General features: G+C 52.8%; 2 protein-coding genes across 4 annotated transcripts in view; both read right to left on the reverse strand.

Annotated features, from left to right (window-relative positions):
• Nucleotides 1–3,153: 3,153 nt before the first annotated feature.
• Nucleotides 3,154–7,527, reverse strand: CHMP6 (charged multivesicular body protein 6). 2 transcript variants are annotated; one of them, XM_065693866.1, is made up of 8 exons: nt 7,387–7,527; nt 7,014–7,120; nt 6,476–6,563; nt 5,827–5,913; nt 5,649–5,714; nt 5,326–5,406; nt 5,050–5,104; nt 3,154–4,694 (listed from the first exon to the last, which is right to left on the reverse strand). In XM_065693866.1, exons 1-8 carry the CDS (start codon nt 7,447–7,449, stop codon nt 4,642–4,644), a joined length of 600 nt encoding a protein of 199 aa, XP_065549938.1. In that variant the 5' UTR covers nt 7,450–7,527; the 3' UTR covers nt 3,154–4,641. The 2 variants fall into 2 exon arrangements, with proteins under 2 accessions (XP_065549938.1, XP_065549936.1); XM_065693864.1 differs by having other exon boundaries at nt 7,014–7,123.
• A 402-nt stretch (nt 7,528–7,929) lies between these two features.
• RPTOR (regulatory associated protein of MTOR complex 1) overlaps nt 7,930–26,578 on the reverse strand; it is a 114,552-nt gene continuing 95,903 nt past the window's right edge. The window contains exons 29-35 of one of the 2 annotated variants that reach the window (XM_065693372.1): nt 22,747–22,794; nt 16,568–16,674; nt 14,687–14,814; nt 14,501–14,587; nt 11,798–11,914; nt 11,393–11,522; nt 7,930–10,248 (exon numbers count right to left, since the gene is read on the reverse strand). In XM_065693372.1, coding sequence (XP_065549444.1) covers nt 10,180–10,248; nt 11,393–11,522; nt 11,798–11,914; nt 14,501–14,587; nt 14,687–14,814; nt 16,568–16,674; nt 22,747–22,794 — 686 coding nt within the window. In that variant the 3' untranslated portion in view covers nt 7,930–10,179. The remainder of the gene's footprint in view (nt 10,249–11,392; nt 11,523–11,797; nt 11,915–14,500; nt 14,588–14,686; nt 14,815–16,567; nt 16,675–22,746; nt 22,795–26,578) is intronic. The other variant, XM_065693373.1, reaches the window with a different exon arrangement.

The raw sequence follows: 26,578 nt of genomic DNA on the forward strand, positions 1-26,578 counted from the left end.
TGACCCGGCGGCGACCCCCACTTCCCAGGGCTCCTTCCAGCCGCCCGGGAGCTGGATTCTGGCTCTCCTACGTCAGGGCAGTCACTGCTGGAGCATTTCTGCCACCACCAAGCACCACCATCCACGAGAGCTCCCGTCTCACCCCCAGCGCCAGCAAAGGTCACATTCCCGGGCTGAGCCGCTGCTCTCACAAACCTGCTTTGTCCCCAGCACCGCTCCGATTAGGAAACCGCACTGAGTTTTCCTCCCTTCTCTTGTTTTCCTCACAGCTGAGCGACCAGGACCGGGGCTCGCCTCTGCCAGGGCCTCTTCCATCGCTCCCGTGACTCAGCGCGACCCGGGGCCACTCAAAACATGACAAGGGGGAAAAGGAAGGAGCCAGCGGCTGGCTCCGAGCGTGCAGTCGGGGCAGGGGGGGTGGCATTGCCAAGGCTTCGAGCGCACAAGAAGTCACCATCACCAGTGTGACCCCCAAGGGTGGGCAGCACCACGGCCCTCGGGTGCAGGGCAGGGCGAGCGTGGGGTGGGGGTGACAAAGAGGAGGAGGGAGCTGGAAGAACCCCCGGCAAAGCTCTGTAAAGCGGTGCCTGGCCCTGCCCTGGGGTTTGATGGGGAGGGTGGAGGACAAAGGATGTGTCCAGGTTGCTCCCAGCAGGGTAGAAGTGAGGGTTGCTGCCGGGGGGGCACGGAGCAGGGATGCAGGGATGCAGGGATGCAGGGGCAGCTCTGCCCAGTGATGCTCCTCAGCACTGCGGAGCTTGGGGGCCGTGTCGGGGGGCACAGGCAGCCCCCGTCTCCCCAGGCAGCGCCGCCATCCAGCTGTGTTGGCATAGAAACTGCCAGGGCTCTGCCACCGCCTCCCACTTACACAACCCAATTACACACCCGTGAAAGGGCTGCTGCCGCTGAACGGCGAGGGGGGAGAGGCTCCCAGGCTGCCGGGGGGATAGAGAGGCCTTGCCCCCAAAGCAGCTCCTGGACAACGGCCAGAGCAGCGCCGGGGTGGGCTGCAGGGCAAGAGAACAGAGCCCCAGCGAGGGAATGAGCCACGACTCCACTGCCTCCTGGACTCCAGTGAATAGGAGGCTATTTAAAGGCAGCGCCGCTTGCATAACACCGGCACTAATTCCCTCTCCCCCACAGCCTCATGTGTCCACCCATTGGCAGCAGGAGGGTCTGTGCAGGCAGAGCCCATGGGCACGGGCAGCTCCGCTCCCGCCGGCACAGGGACCGTCTCTGCAGGGGAGCAGGGAACAGGGTCCCTTCCCCAGCTGCTGCCACACAAGTCACGTTAAAGGCCACGGTGGCTGGATCCGGTTGGCACGACCACAGAGGCTCCGGGAGGAGGGACCCATCACCAGCTCCTGTAAACGCTCAGGGACTGGAATCCATCATCACCTTCACCCGAGCCGTGTCTGTGAGGGGCAGGATTAAGGCGGTGTCCATCCCATGGCACAAACCTCGCAGCGCCTCCGGCACATTGTTGCCTCAATGACTTTGAGGGAGGACATTCGTGTTCAACTGAACATCCGGCCAAGCACAACACAGCTGGAAGAGCTCCACGCTCAGCTCCCGCTGCGGATGCCAGCTCCCACCCCGCTGCCCCAGCTGAGCGGGTCCGAGGCAGCGTTCATCACTAACACTGCTCAGCGTGTTCCAGCACACAGGAACCCCAGCCCTGGCAGGGGCTGAGCTGCCACCAAGGGTCTGGGTAGGAGGGAGCCAGAGGCCTCCGACTGCCTCCATCAGCAGGAGGTGTAAACCCAAACCAATGAGGAAGGCGCAGGTGGCAAAGCCCCAGCCGGTGGCTCAGCACATCCTGGGCAAGGGGCCCTTGTCCTGTGCCCATCGTGGAGCAAGCAGGAAGGTGGGCCTGAGCTGCGGCACCCTGCAGACCTGGCTGGGTTTGGAATGGTACCAACCCGCAGGGGGCTGGAACTGGAGGAGCTTTTAAGGGCCCTTCCAACCCAAACCAGTCGGGGATTCTATGGTGTAACTGACTCACCCCAGCTCACCCGTGCGTGGCACCACGGCTGGGGTTTCCCGGGAGCCCTCCCGGGCAAACAGGATGGCTTCTCTAGCACACACGGAGCCTGGTCCGAAGTTTCCTGCCTCATCTCTCCCAGGAGCAGGGGGTGGGCAGGGGGGAGGAGGGCGGCAGCGCCTGCAGGACCCTCACTGTGAGAACACGAGCCTGGAAGAGGAACCGCTGCGACCATCAGAAACCGTTTATTGTTAGCGCACACGCAGAGGTCACCCACCCCTCCTGGCTCTTCCTCTCCGGGAGCCGCACACAATGCGGTTGGTGCAGGGATCAGAGGAGGAGGCCGCTGGCAATCTGCTCCCAACTTTCCCATTAGCTCTGTAAGTGGCCTCGGTGCCGTATTAACAAATCCCAGGAGCTGCATTAACCCCTTCAGCACATGCCCACTGCCTCTGCACCAGCTTCCCCGGGGACGCTGGCTCCTGTCTGTGCCAGGACATGCCTGAGAAAGCAAACTGGAGCACACAGGGCGGGTGCGCTCCCTCCTCCTCAGCGGCGGCGATGTGCCAGCCGGGTCTAACAGGGTTTACACGGCGCTAGCAGCAAGAGCTGTGCTCCCAGGAAAGGTCCCTTCAGGAGCCCGTGGCAGCGGCCACCATTCCCTCCTATGCGCTACAAACGAAACAGGGCGCAGGCAAACGCGGCACCACCGGGCCAGCAACGGCTGAAGGAGCCGTGACCGAAAAACGTTGCACAGCGGCGGCACGGACCCGAGCGCCGCTGGGGACAAGGCTCCCTCCGGTGGGGAAAGTGCGCACTGCAGGAGAGCCGGGACGCAGCTCCGAGCAGAGCAGGAGCCCTGCCGGGAGGGCGAGAGCCCAGGAGCGCAGAACCGGGCCCAGCCCAGCCCTGGCGGGTGACCAGAGCGCTCAGCTCAGGCCCAAGGCTCAGGTGAAACCCACGCTGCCCATCCCAGAGGAAGGTGCTGGCTAAAGCTGTCCTGGTCAGGAAACACGGGCCAAGGCTTTGCTGTGACACACTGAGGGTGGGGTGGGACTGAAAGCGCTGCAGCTCCAAGGTGCAAACTGCCCCGAAGCCACACGCACGTGGGAGGAGGAGGATGCCCCGGCGGGTCTTTGGAACATAAGAGATGACACAGAAAGCACGACTCAAGAACAGAGCTGCTGCTGGCCCACCACCACACAGAGAGCAGCACAGCCTCTGGGAATACTTATTATTGTCTAGCACCAGATCACATAACCCCAAAGGCAGCCACAAGAAGTCTCCGAGGACCCGCTGGTCCTTCTTCTGCTGTCACAGAAACAGGGACTAAGGGTTGTGGCTTAGAGAACATAATAAATAAAGATGCGCAGTGTCCTGAAGAGCAGCTGCAGGCTGGCAAGTACAGCTTGTGTCCAAGAACAGCCACATCTGCCCACCACCTGCCTGGCCACGCACCATTCCAAACCCCTCATCCGCGCCGACCCCGCGCCCGCCGCACCACGGGAAGCACCAGCCCATCCACAGCATGGATGGAACTGCTCTGCCCTCTGCTCACTGAGCAGTCTTTGGAGGGTTGATCTAAGGACCTTCGTGTCTGGTACAGAATGAGCCTCACGTTTATCCCAGCCTGACCTTTCCTGTCTCCGACTCTGCAAGGAAATATCAGACATGAGCTGGCAACCGGAAAGGGAATCGATCCCAGCCCAGCAGAACGCTGCAAAGGTGAACTCTGGCATTGGTGCAGAGCCAGCCAGGGATGGCTCCTGGCTCACAATGCAGGCACAAGACTCCTTGCTGGGATTTGAAGAGGCTCATCAGGTTCCTGTCACCCCAAGGTCTCACTCAGCATGATGAACGCAAGCAGATGGAGCGGGATCCCAGGGGAATGGTTACCAAGCACCCCGTCTCATGCCCAGCACAGGGCAGCTCATCACCTGCACTGAGATCCGGCTTTTCCTGTGTTAGCATCACTGCTGAGCCATCCTCCGACCTTTGCTCAAGTGAGAACACCTCACTCACAAGCTGGTTTTACACAGAACCAGTTCCAACCTGTAGCATGAAGTGTCACTGCCTGCGGAAGCTCAGGCTCGCTGCCTCCTTCCAGGCTGCCCGTGCCCCTCCAGAGCCTCATACACCCCAGCCAGTCAGATCTGCACGAGCACAAGAGACACCGGCAGCTCTTCCACAAATGGAATCAGAAGAAGGAAAGCGAAGGACTGAGGGCAGAGAAGACACCAGCGTGGTCTGGAGGGCTCCGAGGGCAGCGGCTTGTTCTTGCCCAGCCATTTCAAAGACTCCATCGCTCCAAGGGTGGCATCTCCTGGGGATTCAGTCAGAGCAAAGGCAGGTTCTTCACTGAAATCAGACCTAGAGAAAGCCGTTGGCTTCCCAAGTTGAGGAGCTGCTGTTTGATCCTGTGACAGTGCAGCTGAGGGACTTCAGGGTTTGAGTTACAAAAACAGAAAGCACTAGAAAATAATCTTGATACAAGAGCAATGATGAGCTGAGGTTCCCTCTCTGCACAGGGAATCCTGCTCCACATCTGCCCAGCACAGCTGGGTGCTGCCAAGGCATTGCTTGTTCCCAGCACACGCTGGGATGGCAAACTGTCCCAGGGGAAAGGTATGTGGGGGAATCCCCAGCAGCAGCAGCAGTTAAGATGCTGCCACCAGCTCTGGCTTTGGCCTGTTCTTGATGGGTGATGCTTCTGTGGAAGAAAAAGAACTTTGTTACAGAAACAGGGAATGCGAATGATCTCCAGGCATCTCCTGGGGAGGAGCCGGGACTTGGGAACAGGAATGTAACAAAAAGGAACTCCTGAAGAGGAATGAGCAGGTGCCAAGTGAGCAGAGCCCAGAGCCTTGGGTGCTCTTATCGTAAAGGGTCGGCTGGGTTTGTCAGAGCCATGTGGGGGAACAGCCCAGATGAACAGGGCTTCCAACCAGAGGGTTTGTGCTCCTTCACAGTCACTGAGACAATACTTACACCAGGAGAGGGTCTCAGACTACAGCACAGAACTGAGAAGTAAGAGAAGCCAAAGCTGCAGAGCACGTAAAGCATACCTGGGATCTTCTCTGGAAGTGGCTCAGAAGGAACTTCTGGAAGCTCCATCTGTTCCTGCAAGAACACAGAAGACAACACATGACACGTATCTGGTGGTGGCACTGACCCCTGGAGTGATTAGCTTGAATTATTGACACAGTAACTGGGCATAAGCAGGAACGACTGAGGTCTCTGGGGGAGTAAGATGAACTATTGAGAATGGGAAAAGATCCTTTCTCCCCTATTACAACCGGCTTCCTGAAAATGTGGATTTACAGTGGTTACATCAGTCCTACCTGAGTAATAGCATTTAATTCTTCTAGAATGGCATCTTCATCCTCCTCTGTCAGGCTGCCAGCCAGTATCTCATCTATTTGCTATGAAAGAGAGGATGAGAAAGACTCCAGTAAACAACAGCGCAGCAGAAGCAGCTCTCTGGCTTGTAGCACAGAACCAGGGTGAAGGGGTACCTTCACTGACAGCTACATCATCTGCAGGCAACTGGGGTTTTATGCCTGATCTGACTGCCTTCTAAATAAGGCTGGGAACGCCTTGCTCCTCAGAGAAGCTCTGTGTGGCAGGGAGCCTGCTCACAGCTACTCACGCACACAGTACGTACCCTCTGGTACTCCACAGCATCCTGGGTTTCACCTATTATTCTTTCTACTTCTTCTATTGACATAACCTGAAGAAAAGAACCAAAATCCAGACGTGAGTGAGGTCTGCAGGGTAACGGCTACAAACAGGCAGGACTCTGCCAAGCCCAAAGCCTGCGCAGCCAGCCCGGTCACACCAACCTGGTGCATCTTGTGCAGACATTCGTTGCCTATTTTCAGGCCCTCGATGACCTTCATTTCGATCTGGGTGAATTCAATATCCTGGACCTGAAACAGAAAGGAGCAGGGGAAATGTCAGGGGCTGCCATGTTCCCATTGCTGGCCAGCTACAGACTGCCAGGAACCCAGAGAAACTGCAAGGAGAAAGCAGTCAAGAGCCCTTTCCCTGTCCGTAGCCAGGAACCCACTCACAAAGCCTCAGCACAGGCAGCTGCAAGAGCACATCCAACACCTGTGACTGATTTGTAGCTGACAGCCTAAGCTGAGGCCGCAGCTTCACAGCCACCCAGAGCAAACGCCCCCATTTCTGCAGCCCTGGCACTGAGGGAAGTTCCTCCAGCAGCTCTCCACACCCCGAGTAAAGCTTCAGTAATCTACCAACCACGCGTTTAACGCATGCCCTGCCCTAGAGAGTCAAAGCACGCTCACTGCTCCGTGCTTTAGGAAAGAGTCACTGCGCACGTATGATTGCAGGGAATTTCAGGGATATCTGCCCTGTGGACAGAGGAGCAGAGCTCCAATAGGGCTTGGGAGTCAAAATGTGATCCCATGGATGCAGAAGGCACACCCACCCCAGGACAGGGGCTCCCAGCCCCGGGGCCTCACTCACCATCCGCTCCAAGTTGCTGATTTGGTTTTCTGTTCTATCTAGAAGTTGCTCTTGGTAACGCTTCTTCTTCAGCAAGAGCATGGCTTTCCTGAGGGAAACAGGAGGAAAAGGCGCCGATGAAAGCAACGCAGCCTAAAAAAATCCCATCCAAACCGCCTGTGTTAAGTGCTTTATCCAAAAGAGGCTGAAGCCACGTGCAAGTTGAATGACAGCTCTGAACTGCTCCTGGGAAGAATGAGGATGAGCCGATTCACCGTCAGTTCACCAATCTGGCGACTGGAATTGCAAGTGGACGGGCTGGGGCAATGGAAAACGGCCCCCCGCACGAAGTGCCCACGATACACACGGCCGCGGCAGCAATGCGGCCGCTGCCGGGCCAGCACCAGCGCGGAACACGGGCTGTCTCGCCTGGTTGAAGCATAAAGCTTTAAACTTCCCTTCTGCAAGGCCGACCCCGAGCAGCGCCGCTGCCACCGGCACCCGCACCCAGCGCCTCCCGTCACCCGCTCCCCCGGGGGGGTGACCCCCCTGCGCTCACTCTTTCTTGCCGTCCTTCAGCAGCTGCCGGGCGAGCGCTCGCTCCCGCTCCAGGTTCAGGTTTATCCGCTTCTGATACTGCTTCAGCTTGTCCCGCTGCTGCTTCAGCTGCTGCAGGGGGCAGGCGCGGAGCCGCTCACACGCCGGGCCCTGACAGCCCCCGCCCCGCTCACCCAGGCCCCGCCGTGTCCCCGGGGCCGCCCTCAGCGCGCCGCGACCGCCGCCTCGCCCCCCCCCCCCCGCCCCAACCCCGTCCCTTCGTCCGCGGGGCCGCGCCCGGGGCCGGCTGCGAGCGCCCGGGGCCGGGGGCGGCCGGGCCGGGACCCGCGGCTCCGCTGCCGGAGCCGGAGCCGAGCCCGCGCCCCGCCGCTCACCAGCACCGCCTTGTCCTGCTCCGTGACGCGGCTCCGCCGCTTCCGCCCGAAGAGGTTCCCCATGGCCGCGCCGCCGCCGCCGTCCGCGCCCCGGCCCGGCCCCGCTCCTGCCGCTCCTCGCAACGGCGGCCGCGTAGGGCCCGGCTCGGCAGAACGCGAAGGCGAAAGAGAGCGCGGAGCAGGGACGCGCAGGAGCCGCTGGAGGGCGCTACGGGAACGGGCAGGAGAGCAGGGATACGGGGAGGAAAGGGGGGTACAGGGGATGAGGCCATAGGGAACGGGGCACAGGAAATGTGATGGGGCAGAAGCAGCCAAGCTGCCCCCAAGTCCAGAGCAATTCCCACTCTCCCTTCCCATCATGTTCCAGAGCTCAACCATATCCCACAGCCACCTTCCCCCCAAGTCTGCCCAGGACCTCCCCTCTAACAACCAGTCCCTTGTCTGCAGGGAAATCACCCAGAAAACAGAGCCCATCACCTAAAACCTACCTGAGGCCACATCTCCCCCCCTCCTGCCCCAGGAAACGATCCTCAGACCGGGAAGTGTTTCTGCATTTATTTTTTATTAACCATTTATTTGTTGGTAATTGTTTTACTCTCACATTACAATCGTGTGGGGTTCTTTATATATTTTTTATTATTATTTTATTTTTGTAAAATAAATAGAGATAAGTGAACTTTTTAGGTAGGATGCTCTGCGGATCCTTGGTTAAACTTCATGATTGAAATCTCTGCAGCAGACCTGTGACAGAAGAGCCCGCAACACACACACGCTCAGATGAAAGCTCAACAGGCCCAGACAGTTAAACCCCCCCCTCCTGGCCTCAGCTCCTCGCAGGAGCTCCAGCTTCCACCTTCGCCCGCTGCCAGGGAGTCCCTGTTCCCTTCAGAAGACACTGATATGAGTTAAAAACCTACGGGGTTCTAAGCTGTGCATGTTAATGGGTTACGTGCAGATCCCATGCCCTGGCCCTGCGCTCATCAGCCCCCAGCATGGGCAGGGTGGAAGAGATGCTGGGACCGAGGCTGGAGCAGCATGGGGGCGGGTTGGGAAGAGACACAGCTCTGTTAGACCATAATTCACTTTTGGTAACTTAGAAGTGGACTTTTAGGTAGTTTTGCTTATGTTTAAAGCCTTTGATTCATCATCCTGTGAAGGGGCCCCTGGCCTCCCTGCTCCAGGGGGGACAGTGACAGCGCTTAGGACAAGGATACAGCACCCAGCCTTCAGCATCGGCTCCTCTGCTGTGGCTCAGGGACCCTCACCAGAGCCAGGCACGCTGTGCCCGCACCATGGCAGAGGTGAAGCCTCCCCAGCACAGGGAGAGAAGGTTCCTGGCAGCCACATCGCTGGCAGAGGCTGCTGGGAGCCTGCAGGTCAGCTGGAAGGAAAACCGGGAATGTCTGCACTCCGCAGGTCAACCTTTGTCGCCACAGTGAGCTCTGCACCGTGCAAGTTCTGTTCTTGGCCAGCTGAATCACACCTCAGCAGCACCCAGGAGGAAACTGTCCTTTGGCTTTGCCTATCCCTTCCCCACACCCCTCCCCAGGCCCACCTTGGATTTCAAGGGACAGAAACATTCATTATTAGACATGGAAGGTGTGGGAGACGGAGCAGACTCTCCCCTGTGGAGCTCGGACAAAGCTGTTCTGCTCAAAGCAGGATGACCTGCAGTCTTCCCCTGCTAGTGATTCTCTTGTGCTCAGACCACGGGTGGTTACGTGCTCAGTTCTGCAGGGACATAGAGGCCACAGGCACCTTCACATGGTGTGCGCAGCTGCGTACCCACAGCAGCGAGTGTGCAAATCCTCCTGAGCATCACCTTGCTGGGTATCAGCCCATCAGAATGAATGAAAGCCCTGGGGCTCCCTCACTGCTGGGCAGAGCGCCCAGGCATCAACATGTCTGTGGAGTTCATCACGGGCAGAAGGACAGTGACCATGGAAGCAACAGTGACCAAGATACCCCAGAGCCCCCACCACTGTGTGACCTGGTGGAGAGTGCTTAAAGAGTGACTTGCTCCACATGTGTTGGGATGTTAGAGATGTTCAGTCTCTTTCTTCCCTCTTCCTCCTGTATGTGCAAGATTACAGCATGCTGGCATCCTGCCCTGCTCCTGTCATCTCCTCAAGCCCTTTTCTCCGGTTCTCTGCCTCCCCTTGCCACCAAGTCTGCTTTTGTCTTTGCTTCCACTGGAGAGGACGCTGTAGAGCGGACGAGGTCCATGCAGAGGAGACACTTTCCCACCTCCCTCGCTTATGGTCAGTGCAGGAGCACGTGCGCTGTTCTGCAGATGGACAGGTCAGGCCTCGTTGCACTGACCAGGGAATTCCTGTTCGGCAGAGGGTAGGCAGCAGCTGGAGGGGTCCCATGGTCTGGTTGAACGCACAGAGCTGTAGGTGAGTCCTGACTTCAGTCCTTAGAGCAACCTACACTCCAGCAAAACAAAGAAACGTAGACTAAAGCAGAAAGCCCTTTTCAAGGGTATTGCCTCATCCAAGCTCAGGAGCCGTGTTTCTAACAGAGAAGCCAACCACTGGAAACAAAAATAAAATGTTCCTTTTCTGTAGCTTTGAGGATATAGCTGGAAAACAAACAAAAAACGCAACAAAAAAAGGAGATTGTCTCTCTTCCCCTTGTCAAAATCATCAGTAGCTGAGTCAGGAAACGTTCAAGTTACGGGTTGCAGCAGCAGCCAACACGAAACATTCAAGTCGATAATTTCACTATGTACATGATGGTGAGACACGGCCCTGCCCGCTGGGACTCGCTCCAGCGCCGCTGCCACCAGCGCTATCTGATCCGCTTCTCCACCGAGTACACCGAGATGTAGTAGTCATTGCTCCCGACTGCCAGGTGGGGCTGTGGAAAGAGCACATGGGGATGAGTGTCCCGGTGTCCTGCACATCACAGCTCACATTTCAGCACTGACGCCCAGATGCTCAAAGGCTCTGAAGTGCATCTGCGGACGCAGCGCTGACGGCATTCCTGCCAGCGTTCCTGCCAGCACCTACCTCATCCCGGCGAGTTATAGCCCCATTTCAGCCAGAGGGGAAAATGATGGGACTATTACTTGCCAACTGCTAACATAATTTTTCTAAATGGCTGCAAATCTGCTTGTTAAGAGCAGGCTGAGAATTAGCATTTGCTGCACTGAGAGCCTCAGCACAACCGCAGCACAGAGACCTGGGCTGGGCAGGGCTGTGTGTGCATATGCGAAGAGTAAAACATCACAAATGATTACCCACGTCCTTCCCCATCCCTCACACTGTGGAACAGCAAAATCACCCCTTGGCTTCTTGCAAAGCAGCCTTTCAAAGCCAAGGAGAGGAGCTTTCCTTTACCCTTACTGTCCTCAGGATGTAAAACACATCCCAGGCAGTAAAACACCGTCCCTCTCCCTGCCCAGCTAATACCAAACCATCACAGGACAGCCCAGCTCCTCCTCCTCCCCTCCAGGCCTTTTATCTTTCCCATTACACATTGAATATTTGTGTTTTGATCTGCAGCCTTCTAAAGTAACTCTAATTAAGCAGCCACCAGATTTCCCTCTAACAAGGGCTGCAGCCTCCTCAGTGGGGCCATATTCTGAATTCCGTTTTTACTCTCATTCACTCTGGACTGATCAGCTTACACCTTTCATTTCTGCAGTTCATCTCCCTGACGTGCATTTCCCCACCTCACAGCATCAGGTCTTCCTAAAGCCTCAGGTACGGTGGTGTCAAAGCAGCCACAGAGACCTGCGGCTGAGCCTATGTCTATGAGGGAGGAGGCACGGAATAAATCAGCACATCAAATTCTGCGTGCTGGAAGTGAGAGACTGCACCTCTCCAGGCAGCTCCTGGCAAACTCCCCTTGGAGAACTCCTGTGGCAAGAGCTACGTCCTCAGGAAACCAGGCTGGGCAGCAGCTCTGTGCTGGAGGAGTCTCCTCACCCTTCCCTCTGCCAACATTTACACGAACTGAGAAATGCAAATTCCCAAATGCAAGACAGAGGAACACAGACCCAGTGAGGATGGAAAGCCAGGCAGCTGATGGCTCCCACTCTCTGTCCCATAAAGCCATCGTAGTATTTGATGTTGTTGATCAGCTCCCCGTTTCCATTGTAGATTGCAGTGAACTGGTTCATGGAGCCACTGGAAGGGAATCAAGAGAACATGGTGTCACCCAGGACATGGTAACAACATTACCCGCATGTGACACAGGAGGGTGGGACTGTGCATCACCACCCCAAGGCACCAGCGCAGAGGTTTCACTAGGGATAAAATTCCCGAGCTGCCAACATGGGAAAGAAACTGCACTGTGTGTGGTGAGGTTAAACCAAACAGCAAACCCAACCAAACCCCATGAGCGATGTCTGTGGAGACAAACTGTCCTCCCCAGGGATGCAAGAGATGGAAGCAGAACTTACCAGGCAAAGAGGTTGGCTTGTGGGTGAATGTCAAGGGCTGTCAGCCCTTTGACGATCTGAAGGACCTTCATGGACTCTGGCATTCGGGGGTCAAAGAACCGCACATCGCCGTTCACACTACAACACAGGAGTGCCACAGCGTCAGGCTGCCCCCAACCAGCCCCCAAAGCCCAGGAGATGCTTGTCCGTGAGCTAACCACCTCCATCGCAAAGATCAGGATAGAGAAGATGCAGCCTTTGCCTTCTGCATCGGTACAGCTCAGTTCCCACCAATGCCACTTACATTTGGTACCATCCACAAGGCATTAAGTGCTTTGCAAGCAGCTCTACCCTCAGGAGTGAGCTGTTATTACTTTTATCACTTACAGCTCATTGCTGAGTGCAAGTGCCTTTACCGGTATGTCATACTCAATAGACCAAACTGCATGTCAGGCCCAAATTCCTTCTCCTTTTCACAGTAGGAAATTGTATTAGAGAACTCTAACCAGATGGGACCTGCCAGTTCCATCCATTACACCAAATGCCTGGTCACAGATGCAGAAACCCTCATGTCCAAAGTACTCCGTGGGCCAGATGTAACAAACCGAACACTCAGGCGATGGTTCAATCCTATTAATAACAGCACCAGGGGAAAGCAATGATAGCAAGGACAGGATTCTGTGCTTAGCAGATCAAGCACCTTTCAAACACCCATGATTTCACTTGGCTAAGTCATCTCTCTCAAATACATCAGCAGAATCACGTTTGTTTGATGTGAAGAGGGCGCATCTTTCCCACAGCCCCGGACCAAGGACTGAAGGTTTTTGCTGTGGTGCATCTGTTTTGAGCTCCTCGTAAGGGACTGGTCAACTGGTGCACAGAAAGACAGAAAAGTGTCTTATGGAAATGAAATACGGAATCCATAATTGATGGATCTTGCTCTGCTGGCAGCAGCAGTGAGGCTTCTGACACCATGGCTTTGAAAGGGTTATTTTTTCCAAGTCACTGATGGCCTTACAACTGTGAATCACCCCACAGAGCTCATAACAAAAGCATTAAGAAGCGCATTGCCCCCAGTTTCTTTACCTCTGGAATACCTAATACTGCTCAAAAGGCTGTTCTACAGAATTACTTACAGCATCACAAGAGCTGCAACTCCAGCTGCCACATAATTAAATTCAAGGCAAATTAAACTTGAGGTTGATTTAGGTTCTTAAGACTTGATGGAAATACTGTTTGAGGGAGAGCAAATAGATGGTAAATTCATTTAAAGCTTGGAGTCTTTATCAAGACTTGAAAATGGTTCTGAAGTCATTGGAAACCCATGCAAGAGCTTTAAAATGGAAGTTCTGTGACGAGGGGACTATGTAGAAAACAAATCCAGGTTGACTTCTTCCTGCGTGTTACTGTTCAACAGTAGCTAAGCTATGAAACCAGGATATTCCGAAGGTGTTTAAGGTAATTTTCTAGCAACAGGGTTGGCCTGATGGAAGCAGATCTGCAGGTTAACAAGAAGCACTGTGGTGGCACTAGCACATAGACTGAGGTGGTTGAACCCAATATGACATGGTCAATCAGCACCAGGCAATGGAGAATGTCTTCAGAGCCACCAGTCCTGCATTACTAACTCCTGCCTCTGGTGTGGAGAAAGAGGTTCAGAGAAGCTCAGGTTGAGGGTGAGAGAACTGCTCCACAAGCAACACAACACCTCCAAGTCTGTCAGCCCCTCACTACATCCTAACACTGGGTTTTCTTGGATCTTGCTGTCAACTGAAGAAGAGAGTAAACTGGGAGAAACTGAGAGCAAGGTGCCTTGCTCAACAAACGCAGCTCCTCTGGGATGAGATCCGACCTGTCTTTCGAAGCACACCATTTTCTTATGTCTCTTCAAGCCAGAACAAAGCACCACATGCTGAGAAGGGCACTGAGGAGAGGGAAAAAACGAGCTCCAGGCTGGGCTGGCCACAGATACAGGCCTGACCCTGGGACTGCTGAAGGAGATTGCAGAAAGGAAGATTAAAAACTCTAATATGTGAGCTCCACAGAACTGGCAGCTGCATCCCATAATCCTGCGCTGAAAATCTTCATACATTTGTGCTGGCCCATCCCCCGCCTCAGGAATGTTCTGAATCCCAGAAAATTCCTGTTTATTTTCAGTTTGTCATCAAGAAGGAGCTTTTCTGTGTGCAAACACTGGCTTTGTGACAGTAACTTATACTCTGCTGTTCTTTAAGGGCCAAGCAAGTATATGCTGCTCGTTCCACGGTATTTACCAGGCAGGAGAAATGAATTTTCATGTAAAAAATTGCTAGACAGAGAAGCGATCCTGTGCAGCAATATGTCCAACAGATGCACCTTCCATCTTCCCTCTCATGTTCCCTCTCCAGTGACACCACGGAGATGTTGGCAATGAAGAACAACCACCCATAAGACATACTATATCTAGCTCAGGTTTCTGGTTCACTCCATTCCTCCCTCACGCCTCGTGACAGTGATTTCAGCAAACGCCTTCTTGTTTACTCTCAAACCACTCTGAGAGGCTTCCAAGGGAAGCTTCACATTTCATTTTGCCTTCCCTCCACCATGTTTGGAGCAGGAGTTAATTACTGAAGCAAATACCAACCTGAAGAGCTTTATCCTCTCAGCCTGTGAAGTACCAGAGGCGAAATTGAAATAGAAAAACAGTGTTGAGGAGAAAAGAGCTCAAACATTCAAATCTGTTACCTGACGCTCATGATGTTGCCTTCAGGATGTTTCTGCAGGTATGCCTTCACCACCCAGGCTGTGTGCTCCCGGTAGGTCATGACGCGGCTGAGGAACAAGCACAGAAACATTGCGAAGGGGAGGAGGAGGAGGGGAGGTGAGGAAGGAGAAGGTGAGGGGTGACTAGAGGGGAAGGACAGGGGTTACCATTCACTCAGAGCCATCCTCCTGTCGAAGACGCGGATGGAGCCGTCTCCCAGCCCCGCCACGATGAGTGAGCGATGAGAATCACACGAGAGGCTGGTCACACAGCTGTCCGCTCCAGTGGGGATGTCCTGAGGAGAAAGCACAGCAAAGCCACACTCAGACCGTGTCTTCAAGTCACTGCAGTCTTATGTACACTGGGCACTCCCTACAGACACAGGGTGCCCAGAGAAGCTGTGGCTGCCCCATCCCTGGCAGTGTTCAAGGCCACGTTGGATGGGGCTTGGAGCAACCTACTCTAGTGGAAGGGGTCCCTGCCCTTAAGGTCTGTTGCAAACCAAATCATTCCATGACTCCAAGATTCTAAGCAGCACAGGGAAGCAGGGTAACAATCCAGAGGCAGGCTGGAGCTGCATTAGCTCATTTCACACTTTGGTCCTATTTTTGCTTCCGAGCACATTCACCTTTCCCTGCTGCTGTTCCCAGCTGAGCAACGCAGCTGCTGGTGAGAGGCTCCAGCCTTCAGGGCTGTTCTCAGCAGCTCCTCCGCTGCCCAAACCCAGATCCTGCCTTTGAAGACAGAACAATCAGCAGAGGTGAAAATGAAGTACTGGTTTCTTCAGCTACACCTCACATGCTTCCCAAGGAACACTTCTGGAGTTCAAAGAGTGGGAAGGAGCCTTTATTGGCTTGGATTACAGAGCTTCTCTGCTCCTTGGGCTGAATTTCACTTTTCCAGTGTTACTGAGTCAGGAAGTTTCAATCACCTGAATTTCAACAGAACCCATCTTTGCAATTAGAAAAGAAACAACATGGGTTTAGATACCTTCGGTGCAATCATTAATCATTGTAATTTAAAAGATTTTCACCTCCTGAATTCGGCTGTTCCCTAATTTGCATAGAAAAAGTTATATGTGAAAGTAATTAAGATTAACATAAGCTTAATTATCCTGCATTGCAGGGTCAAATGTTGTAATTAATGTTCATTCAAGGATAATTAATTTCTAGAAGCTTTGAAAACCAGCCTTCCTTCCTTCTGCAGCGCGGCGACTCCATCCTCACGCACCAGCTGCTGCTTCTCCTTGGAATTTCTGAGGAACTTTCATTTCAGCTGCACTGACACGAATGTTTGCAGCATCTTTGCCCCACTGCAGTGCACGGTATGACTGAAACGCCGTTTTCTGCTGCCTGGGTGCAGCAGTGAGATGTGAGCACCCTGGGGTGCCCCAGTGCTGACACTAAGGGAGGTGCTGGCAGGTTCATGGGCACCTCTGTGCTCTGACACCCAGATCAGACAACATGGAGCAAACCCTGACCTGAGTCAGATTGGCCCAAGCTGGCAGCAGTTCCATGGCTGACAAGCAGAACACTTGTGCTTCCATCCTGCAGACCACTAAGGTCCTGACTTAGGTGTGGACTAAGCAGGTACATGAGTGCTCTCCTCATGGATGCAGCATTCCTGAAACCAGGCCTTTGGCTGGCAATGCTGTTCTGCTGTTGGCTCTGTGTGCCTCCAGAGATGGCAGCAGTACATCCGAACACTGCCACCACCCCACCTCACCACTGAATTGCCTCAAGAATCTTTATGCCGTTTCAATAACGCACGACCAGGGGCCCCTGTCTGCATCCTGGTGCCTGCCTCTGGCTTTCACCACCTCACCTTTCTCAAACACTGCTGTGGAGTAACAGCAGCAGCTCCCAGGAAGGACCTGACATGCTCACCAAGCACGTGTGGGTTTTCATTTCCCTCCTGACACGCTCTAAGCAGACTTCTCAGCTCTTCCCAGATGACTCTCAGACCTCGTAGCTGTGCACAGGGTAACTCCCCACATGGGACCTGCTCTGGGAGGGGAAAGGGGAACGGGACAAGCAGGCAGGTATTACCTGTACTTTCATTTCCCGGTCTGTGTCCCAGATCCGGATTATCCTCACATCTCCTGACGTCATCAGGAGCCCAGTTTCTTGTTCCCAGTCAACCACCATTCCTGCTCCTAAGACAAAACACAGGCAGGGGGTGCAAGTTACTCTCTGCATCAGCACAGGCAGAGCTGCACTAATCAGAACACCAGCTCTCGGGACCCCATGGTACAGAAACCATCGTTATTAGAGGAAATATAAAATTACATCCACACACATCCACACGTCCTCCAAATGGGATCAGATCAGATGGTCCTGGATTTGAGTCCAAAATGTCTCCAACCCCTTCTCCAGCCTCAGGGCTTAGAGAAGCTGCGGTGCAGATGGGCCCTACAGGCAGGTGAATGTAGCCCTCCAGGGACACTGCTGGGGACTGCCACAGGAGTTAATAAATCAGAGAATCATGGAATGGTTTGGGCTGAAAGGACCTTAAAGACCACCTAGTTCTGGCCCCCTGCCTCAGGCAGGGACATCTTTATGCTGCAAAGTCCAACCAACCCCACACCTATGGGTTTTCCAGGGAGGCTCCCAACCATACAGTGAAACCACAGACAAAACCCCAGGAGCACCACACGAGGGACCCTCATTGCCTCAGGCAAGGCTCTCCCTTGGCAGAGGCATCCTCCTCCTCCTCACTTCACCCTCTCATCCACACCAAACAGAGCTGCTGGCGCTGGGCAGTGTTTCATAACCACGTGCAGCCCGGAGCCAGGCAGTGCTCTGCAATGCATCAGCATTGCAGGCTCCTGCTGCGAGCCAGCGCAGCCGCCCTCGGAGGGACTCCTCGAGTTCCACTCCACAACTTGCTTGTTCAGAAGGTACAAATGTGAATTTGTCTTGATTTACAGCTAGGAACTAGCCCCAGCGGGAAATTTAAACCTACCTCTACGTGCTCGTTGTCACTAGAGAGCCATAAGTACATTTTACCAGACCAAACACTTTTACAGGGCACAAATGAGTACAGCGGCATCCTATGAACACCAAGCTTTCTTTAGAGATGACGAACTGACCTTGCTTTGCACAGATCCAGATAAAATATTTTGCCCATCTCCCCTTCCTAAGCATCACATCCAAGCCATTTCCTGATCTTTGCTGCATACCCCTGAGAAGATTACTGACATTTATTGACAGTCCATCATCTTACTGCAGAAATTCAGGGCTCTCAGCTAAGCTGAGCACTTGCACCTTTACTTCATGAGTCAAACTGATTGTTACTTCAGCTTGCTTGGCAGCTCAGGGGCTGCTAGAGCCCAGGCGAATGAGCAGGCAGTGATTTAGATGATAAACGTCACTGAAGCGATTTAATTTGTCATCTTGTTTATGGTCCATGTGACAAGATAACCTGGCAGGCTGAGACAGATACCGCCATTTCCATCTCCGATGGAGGTAAGTAGGCAGCATGCTTTTAGGCAGGTTTAAAGCTCCCGATTTTCCAGTTACATTCCCCAGTTTGAAGATAGTGGTTTTCCTCAGTTTGATCAGTACTAAGTCCCCAACCTGCTGCAATTCCCAGTGTCTGCTCTGTGGAGGGGGAGACAGAGAATGCGGAGTGATCGCTGGCATTCCTGGTGCTTACCTTGGTGCATGTGTCAGGAATTCAAGCACTGAGGACATTTAGTAATGCCATTGAGGAGGCTGGGGAAAGTTTCACTGAGGGAAGAAGCTCCAGAGGGGTTTTGCTTTACGTAAAACAGCACACAGATCTTCTATGACCTAACCAGAAAGGACAAGGGATTCACCCTGAACCAGGAGCTGACAAGAGAGCCCACGGGTGGGAAGAGAGGAGGGAGATGATGCTGGCGCATGGTGAAGATCGTGATGTTCCAAGCAGTCAACGCAGCTCCTGCCCTGCGTATAAAACTTCACTAGTCCATGCAAGTGAGAACCTCTGCTCTCTGCAAGAGGGAGGTGCAGTGTTCTGATCATCCCTTAAGAAGGGATCTTCCCTTTCTGCTGTCAGCCACCTCATTCTCTCAAGAAAAGATAAAGTTGCATTTTTGGTGCTTCTGCTTCGTGGGTGGACTGGGCAGCCTCAGGGTACAGGATGCTCATTGCACCCCACAATGCAGGCACCAGAAATAACTGAATATCTGCATAAAGCCACAGCTGAGAAGTCCTGGCACCTTCCCACTGGGATCCATCTGCAGCCTGGAGCAGGGGTGGGTCCTGGCTGCCCTGGCAAAGAAGTGGGGGAAGGAAAGAGGGAAAGGAGACCCCAGGAAGTGACTGGGAATGCTAAACCAGAGCTCAAAGAGAAGCTCAGAGAGAAGAAGAAAAGCCTTTGTACATAAATTTAAGTCGTTCACAAGTGTGCAGCAGGGAAGGAAAGCTTCCGCTGAGTGGGAAATGTCACATTCAAAGATGACACTCACAGGAGGAAATGAGACATAAATAGCGGCACTATTTCTATATAGGAACAAACGTTTCCATAGTGGAAATGATGGAGTATTGGCTCAGGTCTATATGTTAAATTCCCAGCATTTTGAGATGAGAAGCAAATGTGGGACTAGATACTAATTATCATTTCCTTTTTAATTAACAGAGGTCCTCCTCCAGGATGTTACCACTGAGACTGCAGCTCACCTGCTGGGTCTTGGCTTGTGTGCTTGGCATCCGAGATGCTTCCCAGCCTCATGCTGACAAAAAGGTAACGTTACCTGCACCCTGCTTCCAGCTCCCTTCTCCCCACAGGAACAGCAATGCTGCAACCCCAGGGCAACCTCCTGGTAAAGGCCAGTCGTGGAACCATGGTACCCCCAGCAGGCCCCGAGCCACGGGAGCAGGCACCCCTGCAGTGCACCCCTTTCAGTGCACAGTTACTTAAGGTTACGATTATCCCATCAGGAATGTTACGTTCCCAGACACAGAGCAGCAAATTTTCCACAGCTCGGGAAAAGAAATTTTTAAAGGTTTGTGGTGGCTGGGTTTTTGAGGGGTTTGTTTCGGGTTTGTTGGTAGTTTTGAATCTTATAACAGTTACTTGCAGTTCTGTATGAATCATGGAGTCCCAGCCTGGTTTGTGTTGGAAGGGACCTTAAATCTCACTCAGCTCCAACCCCTGCCACGGGCAGGGACCCCTTCCACTGGAGCAGCTTGCTCCAAGCCCCTGTGTCCAACCTGGCCTTGAGCACTGCCAGGGATGGGGCAGCCACAGCTTCTCTGGGCACCCTGTGCCAGCGCCTCAGCACCCTCACAGGGAAGAGCTTCTGCCTAAGAGCTCAGCTCAGTCTCCCCTCGGGCAGGTTCAAGCCATTCCCCTTGGCCTGTCCCTGCAGGCCCTTGGCCCAAGCCCCTCTCCAGGTTTCCTGCAGCCCCTTTAGGCAGTGGAGCTGCTCTCAGGTCTCCCCTTCAGGAGCCTTCTCTTCTCCAGGCTGACCCAGCCCAGCTCTCTCAGCCTGACTCCAAAGCAGAGCTGCTCCAGCCCTCTGATGTGAGTATGATGTGGGTTTGTAACACAAACCAACAGCCATTCTTAGAGCTGTAACTTTCTATGCCTGTTCCTGCAGGACTCCCCCTGAGCACAGATATTTGTCTGGATGAGATAGTTCCTCGTATAAATTTCAGTAACAGTGGTGCCGAAAGCAGCTGCATTCCCAGGGTCTGCACTTATTTTTAACGTCACTGGAACGCAGCCAACCTGTACTTGGCATTTCAATGAAATCAGCAATATCGACACAGAACACAATATAAAAGCATCCTGGATTCTAACTGATGATTTTCTGTAATCATGAGCCCTCCTGGTTGAGCAATGGAGCACATCAGGGTTTTAATTTCCAGGAAGCCGTGGGAGGGTTGGGTGACCTCACTTGTCATTAATTTCTACAACATCCTTCCACAAAGCAGCACTCTCCTCCAGCCAAGGACTATGCGCAGGGAGAGAGTAGCTCTGGTGCTGGGAATCCAATTAAAAGCACACAAACCCCTGGAGCTGCAATCTCTCCAATTACTTTGGTACCCTAAAAAAATCTGACCAGAAATTACAGTTCTTCTCCCAAACTTCTTACTCCTAAAGGGCAAGATACGACCCCTGGGGAGATGCTGGGACACTCAGTCTACTGCTCTCCCTCCTGCCTGCTCTCTGGTACGAGCTACTCCGTTGCAGGCTGCCCCACGCATTTCCCCATGGAAATTCCCTTGCTGCAAGCTGCTGAATTCCACTGCTCCCCCCCGTCCCGATCACTGACTGGCTGCTGGAGCAGCCAGCAGTATTCACCACGGAGCAGAGCCTCCGAGGGCAAGGTCCTGCTTTTCTGCAGAGCAGGTATTTAACGTCTTTCCCTTTGTTTCAGAGGCCCCAGAAGAGCACTGAAGGAAGCCGGGAACTGCAAGTGCTCATTTTTTCTTGCTTGGCATCAGTGCACATTTCTCGAGGTAACAGGTTATGGCTGTTTACCCATCAGCACCAACAACCCCCACCAGGCAGCGAGGGATGGAGGTGGGATAGGTCACATGGATATTCTCCTGTTAACAGCCTCCTTTGTATCCCCATCCAGTCACGCTGATGGGAGGTGGTGCAGGGCTGAGATGAGCCCCCTGGTAGAGCTCTGATGGAGCAGGAGGTGAAGCAGCCTGGCAGAGGGTCACACTAATGCTTCTCCAGACGCCCCTGAGCTCAGCTGCTGCTCGATGCTGAACGTGTCGTCTGCAGCTTTGCTCTGTGCTCACTCAAGCCTTAGGGATTCCCAGGCTGACTTGCACAGTGGCCTGGTGTGACCTGGACCATTAAGGCACTGGTCTGCCTCTGATTTACCACTGATCTGCAATACAGCAGTGCCAGTGATCCCGCTGAACACCAGCAAGCAGAGACGTGAGAACAGAGTCCCCTGTCCTTTTGGTAAAATCTCCTTATGGAAGCCTAGGCAATGAGAACAGATTCTCTGTGCTTTGGTGACAAAACTAGTATATTTTATCTAAATATTGCTGATGTATTTTGCTGTCAAGAAAATAGCTCATCTCATCCATTTTTATGATGCTTTCAGTGGGAGAAAGGAATCCTCTTGCTGCATTTTGCACTAGAACACCCACTGAATGCTCTGTATTGATCCACAATTACTGGTGTGCCTGGGACACAGGCAATCGCTTGGCATCAGCTGTATGGATGAAGCACGGGACTGGCTGGTATTTCCTTACATGTTGGGATGCCCAGTTTGCCCAGAGGGAGTTGCCTGCAGCTGAGTCTTGCTAATTTTAGCCTTCCCGTTTGCCACTGGGTTTTGAGTGGAATACAGAGCCAGGCAGCCATCAGCCACGCACCAGCTTTGCTCATTTCCAACCCAGTGCTCTACCTCTGAACAGCGAGAGAGAGATTTGCAAAGACCTGATGCTAAAGAGCTCCACATCACCCCCCCGCAAGCATCTTCATCCTATTCATCATTACTGAACACTCAGCTCTTATCAGTCAGCAAATGTCAGTAATTAGTGAACAAACCAGGATGACTACGTCAACATGAATGCCCATGGATGTGCACACGGAGCTGCCCTGGCACATGAGCCATCTGTTTCCTCGGCAGCAGATGAAGGATCCAGGCTCTGGAGCAACTTAGGCATTGCCCAGCCCTGGCTGGGGAGCTCATTTACCTTCCTTCCACATGAAAGAATAAAACTGGGAAAATTTATTAGGCATATCCTTGCCAAAAGTCCGCTGTTCTCAACCTCCTGGGAAAGCTTCATCACCTTCTTTTCACGTGGTCTTTAGAGTGAAAATGTATCACAAATAAAGCCCCATAAAATCCACATTAGCTGAATGGTGGCTCACATGTGGAACTGGTCGCTCAACCCCTTTGGTCCAGGGATGCTGTGAAATATTCCAGGAAAAGAGAGACTTGTACACGCAACCCCCCAGCTCCTCTCCCTGCAGACAGCTCGGAGTGCAACAGGAAGATGCCCTTTTCCCAACACTTGGCTACACTGACCTAGAGAGCCCAGACACCCTCCCTGCATCTCTCACAGCTGGTACAGACATGGACACAAGGCAGGGAATGGGAGAGGTAGAAGCAAAGCTTTTCAGGAACCGCATGGACCCAGCAGTCATTCAAACAATGCCAAAACCACCAACCAACCAACCAGCCAACCAACCAGCCCAAAGCCAGATGAGGAGATCCTTCCCACCCCAGCTGATCAAAGGTAACAGGAAAGAAAGCACTCACCTCCCTGCTTACTTCTGTCAAGATAGATTGAAACCCTTCGGGCCAGACCTGTGAGAAGACAGGGATTAAGGGGTTGATGCTAAGGGTAAGTTGGTCAGCCAGCACAAAAATAAATCTCAAAAAAGGATTAGAAAAAAAGCAACTCAAAGGAAAGAACATAAAAGAGAAGCAGAAGCACCAAGAGCAGCACATGCCTCCATCCAGAGAGCCAGCACCAGCTCAGTCATAGCATTCCCTAGGAAGCCATCAATGGCAGCACTTGGCATGTGTGAAGTGAGTATTCTGGCTGGCTGAAAGCAGCACAGATCTGACATTTCTTCTTGAACAAGGAGCCTGTCCTTCGCATGATCTGCTCCCTGCTCTGAAGTAAAAAGCATTGGGAAGTGACAGACAGAAATCTAAGTCACGGCATCTGTACAAACCCAACCCAGCCCAGAACATGAGGCTTCTGCATATGGAAGGGCTGGGCTCCCACTGCACCCAGGACTCCTCTGCCCCTGCTCCAGCACACAGCTACCTGGAGCTCTGTTTAAACAACTCATAAATGGGAATTAGCCTCAGGCACAGACTGGTTTCCAGGCACTGCAAACCCCCGGGCGAGAACAGAGCAGGGCAGCAAACAGGGAAGTGTGAGGCACCTTGGGGCAACCCTGGAAGATCTTGCACAGGAAGAGACCTGGCTGAATCCTGGGCTGTTAGAAGCAATGTACTGGTTCTCTTTGCTGGGCTGGAGAAGGGAAAACAACACAGGTATCCGCAGGGAACACACAAGGAGCCAGGGAGAAGAGCTGAGCAGACAGCGTCTGGGAACTGTGAAGCAGCTGGCTACACTTCCGCATTTTTCCCAGCTCCAGGATTTGTGTTGTCAAGGACAGAGCCATCCTGAGCGGGGAGTTGTGTCCTGTTCCCCTCTGGCACAAGAACCACCACAAAACATGGCAGATGTGTGCAGCAGCAGGAGCTCGGCCACTTGTCCTACGAGCCACCAGGCGATGGGTCACTGCGCTGCTCCGCCTGCTCCCACCTCTCAACCTGCAGCCCTCAAACACCTTTTGCTATAGAAACTGTCAGAATTCCTGGTCTCCTGCTGTGAAATTACAGCTTCAGAGCACGTCAGGTTTGGGTTCTTCCTACGCCGTCCGAAAATGCTCAGTTTTAACTGCACCTTTTGGAACACTGGGCTATTACCAAGATGATTTCTGCTGTTTTCTCAGCCCCCTCCATCTCTCCTGCTGGAGGTTCCCAATCACTGCCTTATGCTACAGCCCCAATGCTGCTTTGAACACCCTGATTTTGACTGAAGGAGACTTTCTTGGTGCATCATGAGTGCAGACTGAAACAAGATCAAATCAAAAAACCTCGTACAGAAAAGAGAGGGGACCCACACAGAGGTTTGCCAGTGTTCAAATACTTACATACCCCAAGTCTCTAGTCAACTATTAAGTGCAATGAACTGGGGCCAGGTTTAACACACTAACTTGGCTGTGTTGGCACATTTCTTTTACCTGAGGCTGCATACCACAAACTAGTCCTTTACAGAGTGTACAAGTATAAAGTCCTGTGCCTTCCTCTGGTCTACTCCCCCTCCCAGCCCCTGAGCAAGGTATTGCTGACCTTGGACAACCTGGGGAGGCTTTTCAAGCTTCTAAAGGATGCACAGAGCTTTTTCAAGCTTCCAAAGGATGTACAGTGGTATTGCATATTCCTCTCTGCTTTTCTAAGTGGGAAAATTGCCTAGAGAAGTCAGTATTCTTGTTGCTGTCAAGACAACTATCACATTCGGAGATGAGTATGGCAGAGGGAAAAAGGATGGGAGAGAAGAGAAGGAAGAAAATCAATAGTAGGAGCAAACAAACTCCAGTAAAACTCCTGAGCTCTGCAGCTTCAAAGATGCGTCTTCAGTTTTATGAGCCAGATCTGGACCACAACTATGGTCTTGTCAGCAAAAGATCATTGTTGAAGAGAGTGTCATTTCCCAGGGGATGTGATCCACATAGCTCTTTTGAAGTGACTACACTTACTTCTCTCTCCAGAAAGAAAGATGTCCTTCTTTTCTTCTGAATCTACTTCTATTGCTCAGAAGGTGAAAGGCAAAGAAAGCAGGACCCAGACTTCTTAAGGCCATAAGGGAAAGAAAAGGGAAAATAAAACAATCTTAAAGAGAACAAACTCAAAAGTTTCAGAACTCCTGTTTTGGCAAGCATAACCATTCAACTCTTACTGCTGCATCAGCTCTTGCCTCAGCCCTCCTTACCCTATTCTGTCATGTCACACGTCGATGCTAACAATCCTTTCTGTGGTATTAAAGGCCTGTAGAGAGGAAGGCACAATCTGCAAATGCTGTGCCTTGGGAAGAAAGCAGGAAAAATGGGATTAGCCTGAAGGAGCTCAGCCTCCAGCTGTCAGCATCCTCCCTGAACCTGACTGATGTTGCAGCACAGAGCTGGTGACCAGGGCAGCCTGGGGGAACTCCAGCTGTTTGGTTGTTGGAGAACCAGGGAAGGAAGATCCTGAATCCAGGGATAGTAAACACTAATAAACATCCTTTGGGAAAGCTGGTGTTGACAAGAAAGAAACACAAACCAACCCATTGACACTACAAAGGGCAACTTGAGATGACCACTTCCCTCTCCATCTGAGGAGATCCAGGCCCTTCACCATTCGGGGCATTACCACTGGTCTCCTCCTGCTTTTACTGACACCTCCAAGAGAGGAGGTTTTGTGTGGTGTATCATGGCAATTTTCACAGCAGGCTGCAAACTTCTAGCAGCTTGTCATCAGTTCTGTGCACATACTGCAGTGAGACACAGAGCTCACCATTACCTCAAATCCAGTTCCTCTTTCCTGCGACACCATTAAGGAAAACATAACAGAGGAGCACAACAAGGTAGCCCTAGTAAAATCCAATGAATAGCTAAAAGAGCTGTGTCAGGCTCCTGTGATGAACCACAGCAGCTCAGAAATGAGAACTGTCAGATTTTAAGGTCAGGATGAATTATGATGGTCATCTCATCTGACCTCCTGCTTTGCACAAGCCAGGGAGCCCTGCTGAGCAATTCCTGCACCAATCCCACAATACGATTGAACCACTGCACATGCAGCCTTGATTAGAAACATCCAAGTGACAGAGAATCACTGTTAGAGCCTTAGTACATTACCAGGTCTCAGAAGGACAAAACATCCACTTCCTTTAATGTCCTAAAAGAGACTTCAGGGTTACTCAAACCAGTGTTCTGGCTTCTCCCTGTGTACAGCTGGATGCCAGTGTCTTTTTACATCTTCTTCTATCCAACGTTTCTAACACTCAATGTCGAACTGTGCTGTCCTTCTGCACGTGTCACATTTAGAACAGTCTCTCACCACCCCTTGATCCACAAACAGTACACAGTGAAGAGTAAGTGCCAAAATTTGAGCTTAGGCTCAAGGAGGTCCCAGGTGCAACATGCAAAGCTGTGCAGAGGCTGAGCAGCCCGTCAGAAGGAAAGAGGCAACACGTGAGCTACTGTCCCACCCGAAGGGGAATAATGTCCTGCCATGGCCAGAAGAGCAGGGCAGTGCCCAGTCCACCTTTGTTCTACAGCTCTCTCCTTAGGATCATAGTTAAGCGGAATGCTTGAGCAAACCAGCTGCTGTGAAGCCTGTACAGGACAAGGACTTTGTACCCTTCTGCTCCCCAGCAAAAGGCTGCTCTGGTTGTTCTTCAGTGTGTGTGAAGTTGCCATGTTGGGCTTCCGGTTTTGTTGATTTTATGAGAAATGGAAGAACAATTCCTCCCCAAGACCTGGGAAAAGGCCATTCCAGAAGGCAGAGACTGTTGAACAAGGATGCTACC

This window comes from Lathamus discolor, chromosome 13, assembly GCF_037157495.1.
Source record: "Lathamus discolor isolate bLatDis1 chromosome 13, bLatDis1.hap1, whole genome shotgun sequence".
Lineage (NCBI taxonomy): Eukaryota > Metazoa > Chordata > Aves > Psittaciformes > Psittacidae > Lathamus > Lathamus discolor.

Excerpts from the sequence above, each read along its gene's own strand:
- CHMP6 (XM_065693864.1), bottom strand. The coding sequence starts at position 7,449 with ATGGGGAACCTCTTCGGGCGGAAGCGGCGGAGCCGCGTCACGGAGCAG. Across the intron at positions 5,105-5,325 it reads AATTAAATGCTATTACTCAG|GAACAGATGGAGCTTCCAGA; the intron begins GTAGGACTGATG and ends GTGTTCTTGCAG. Across the intron at positions 4,695-5,049 it reads ACTTCCAGAGAAGATCCCAG|AAGCATCACCCATCAAGAAC; the intron begins GTATGCTTTACG and ends TTTCTTCCACAG.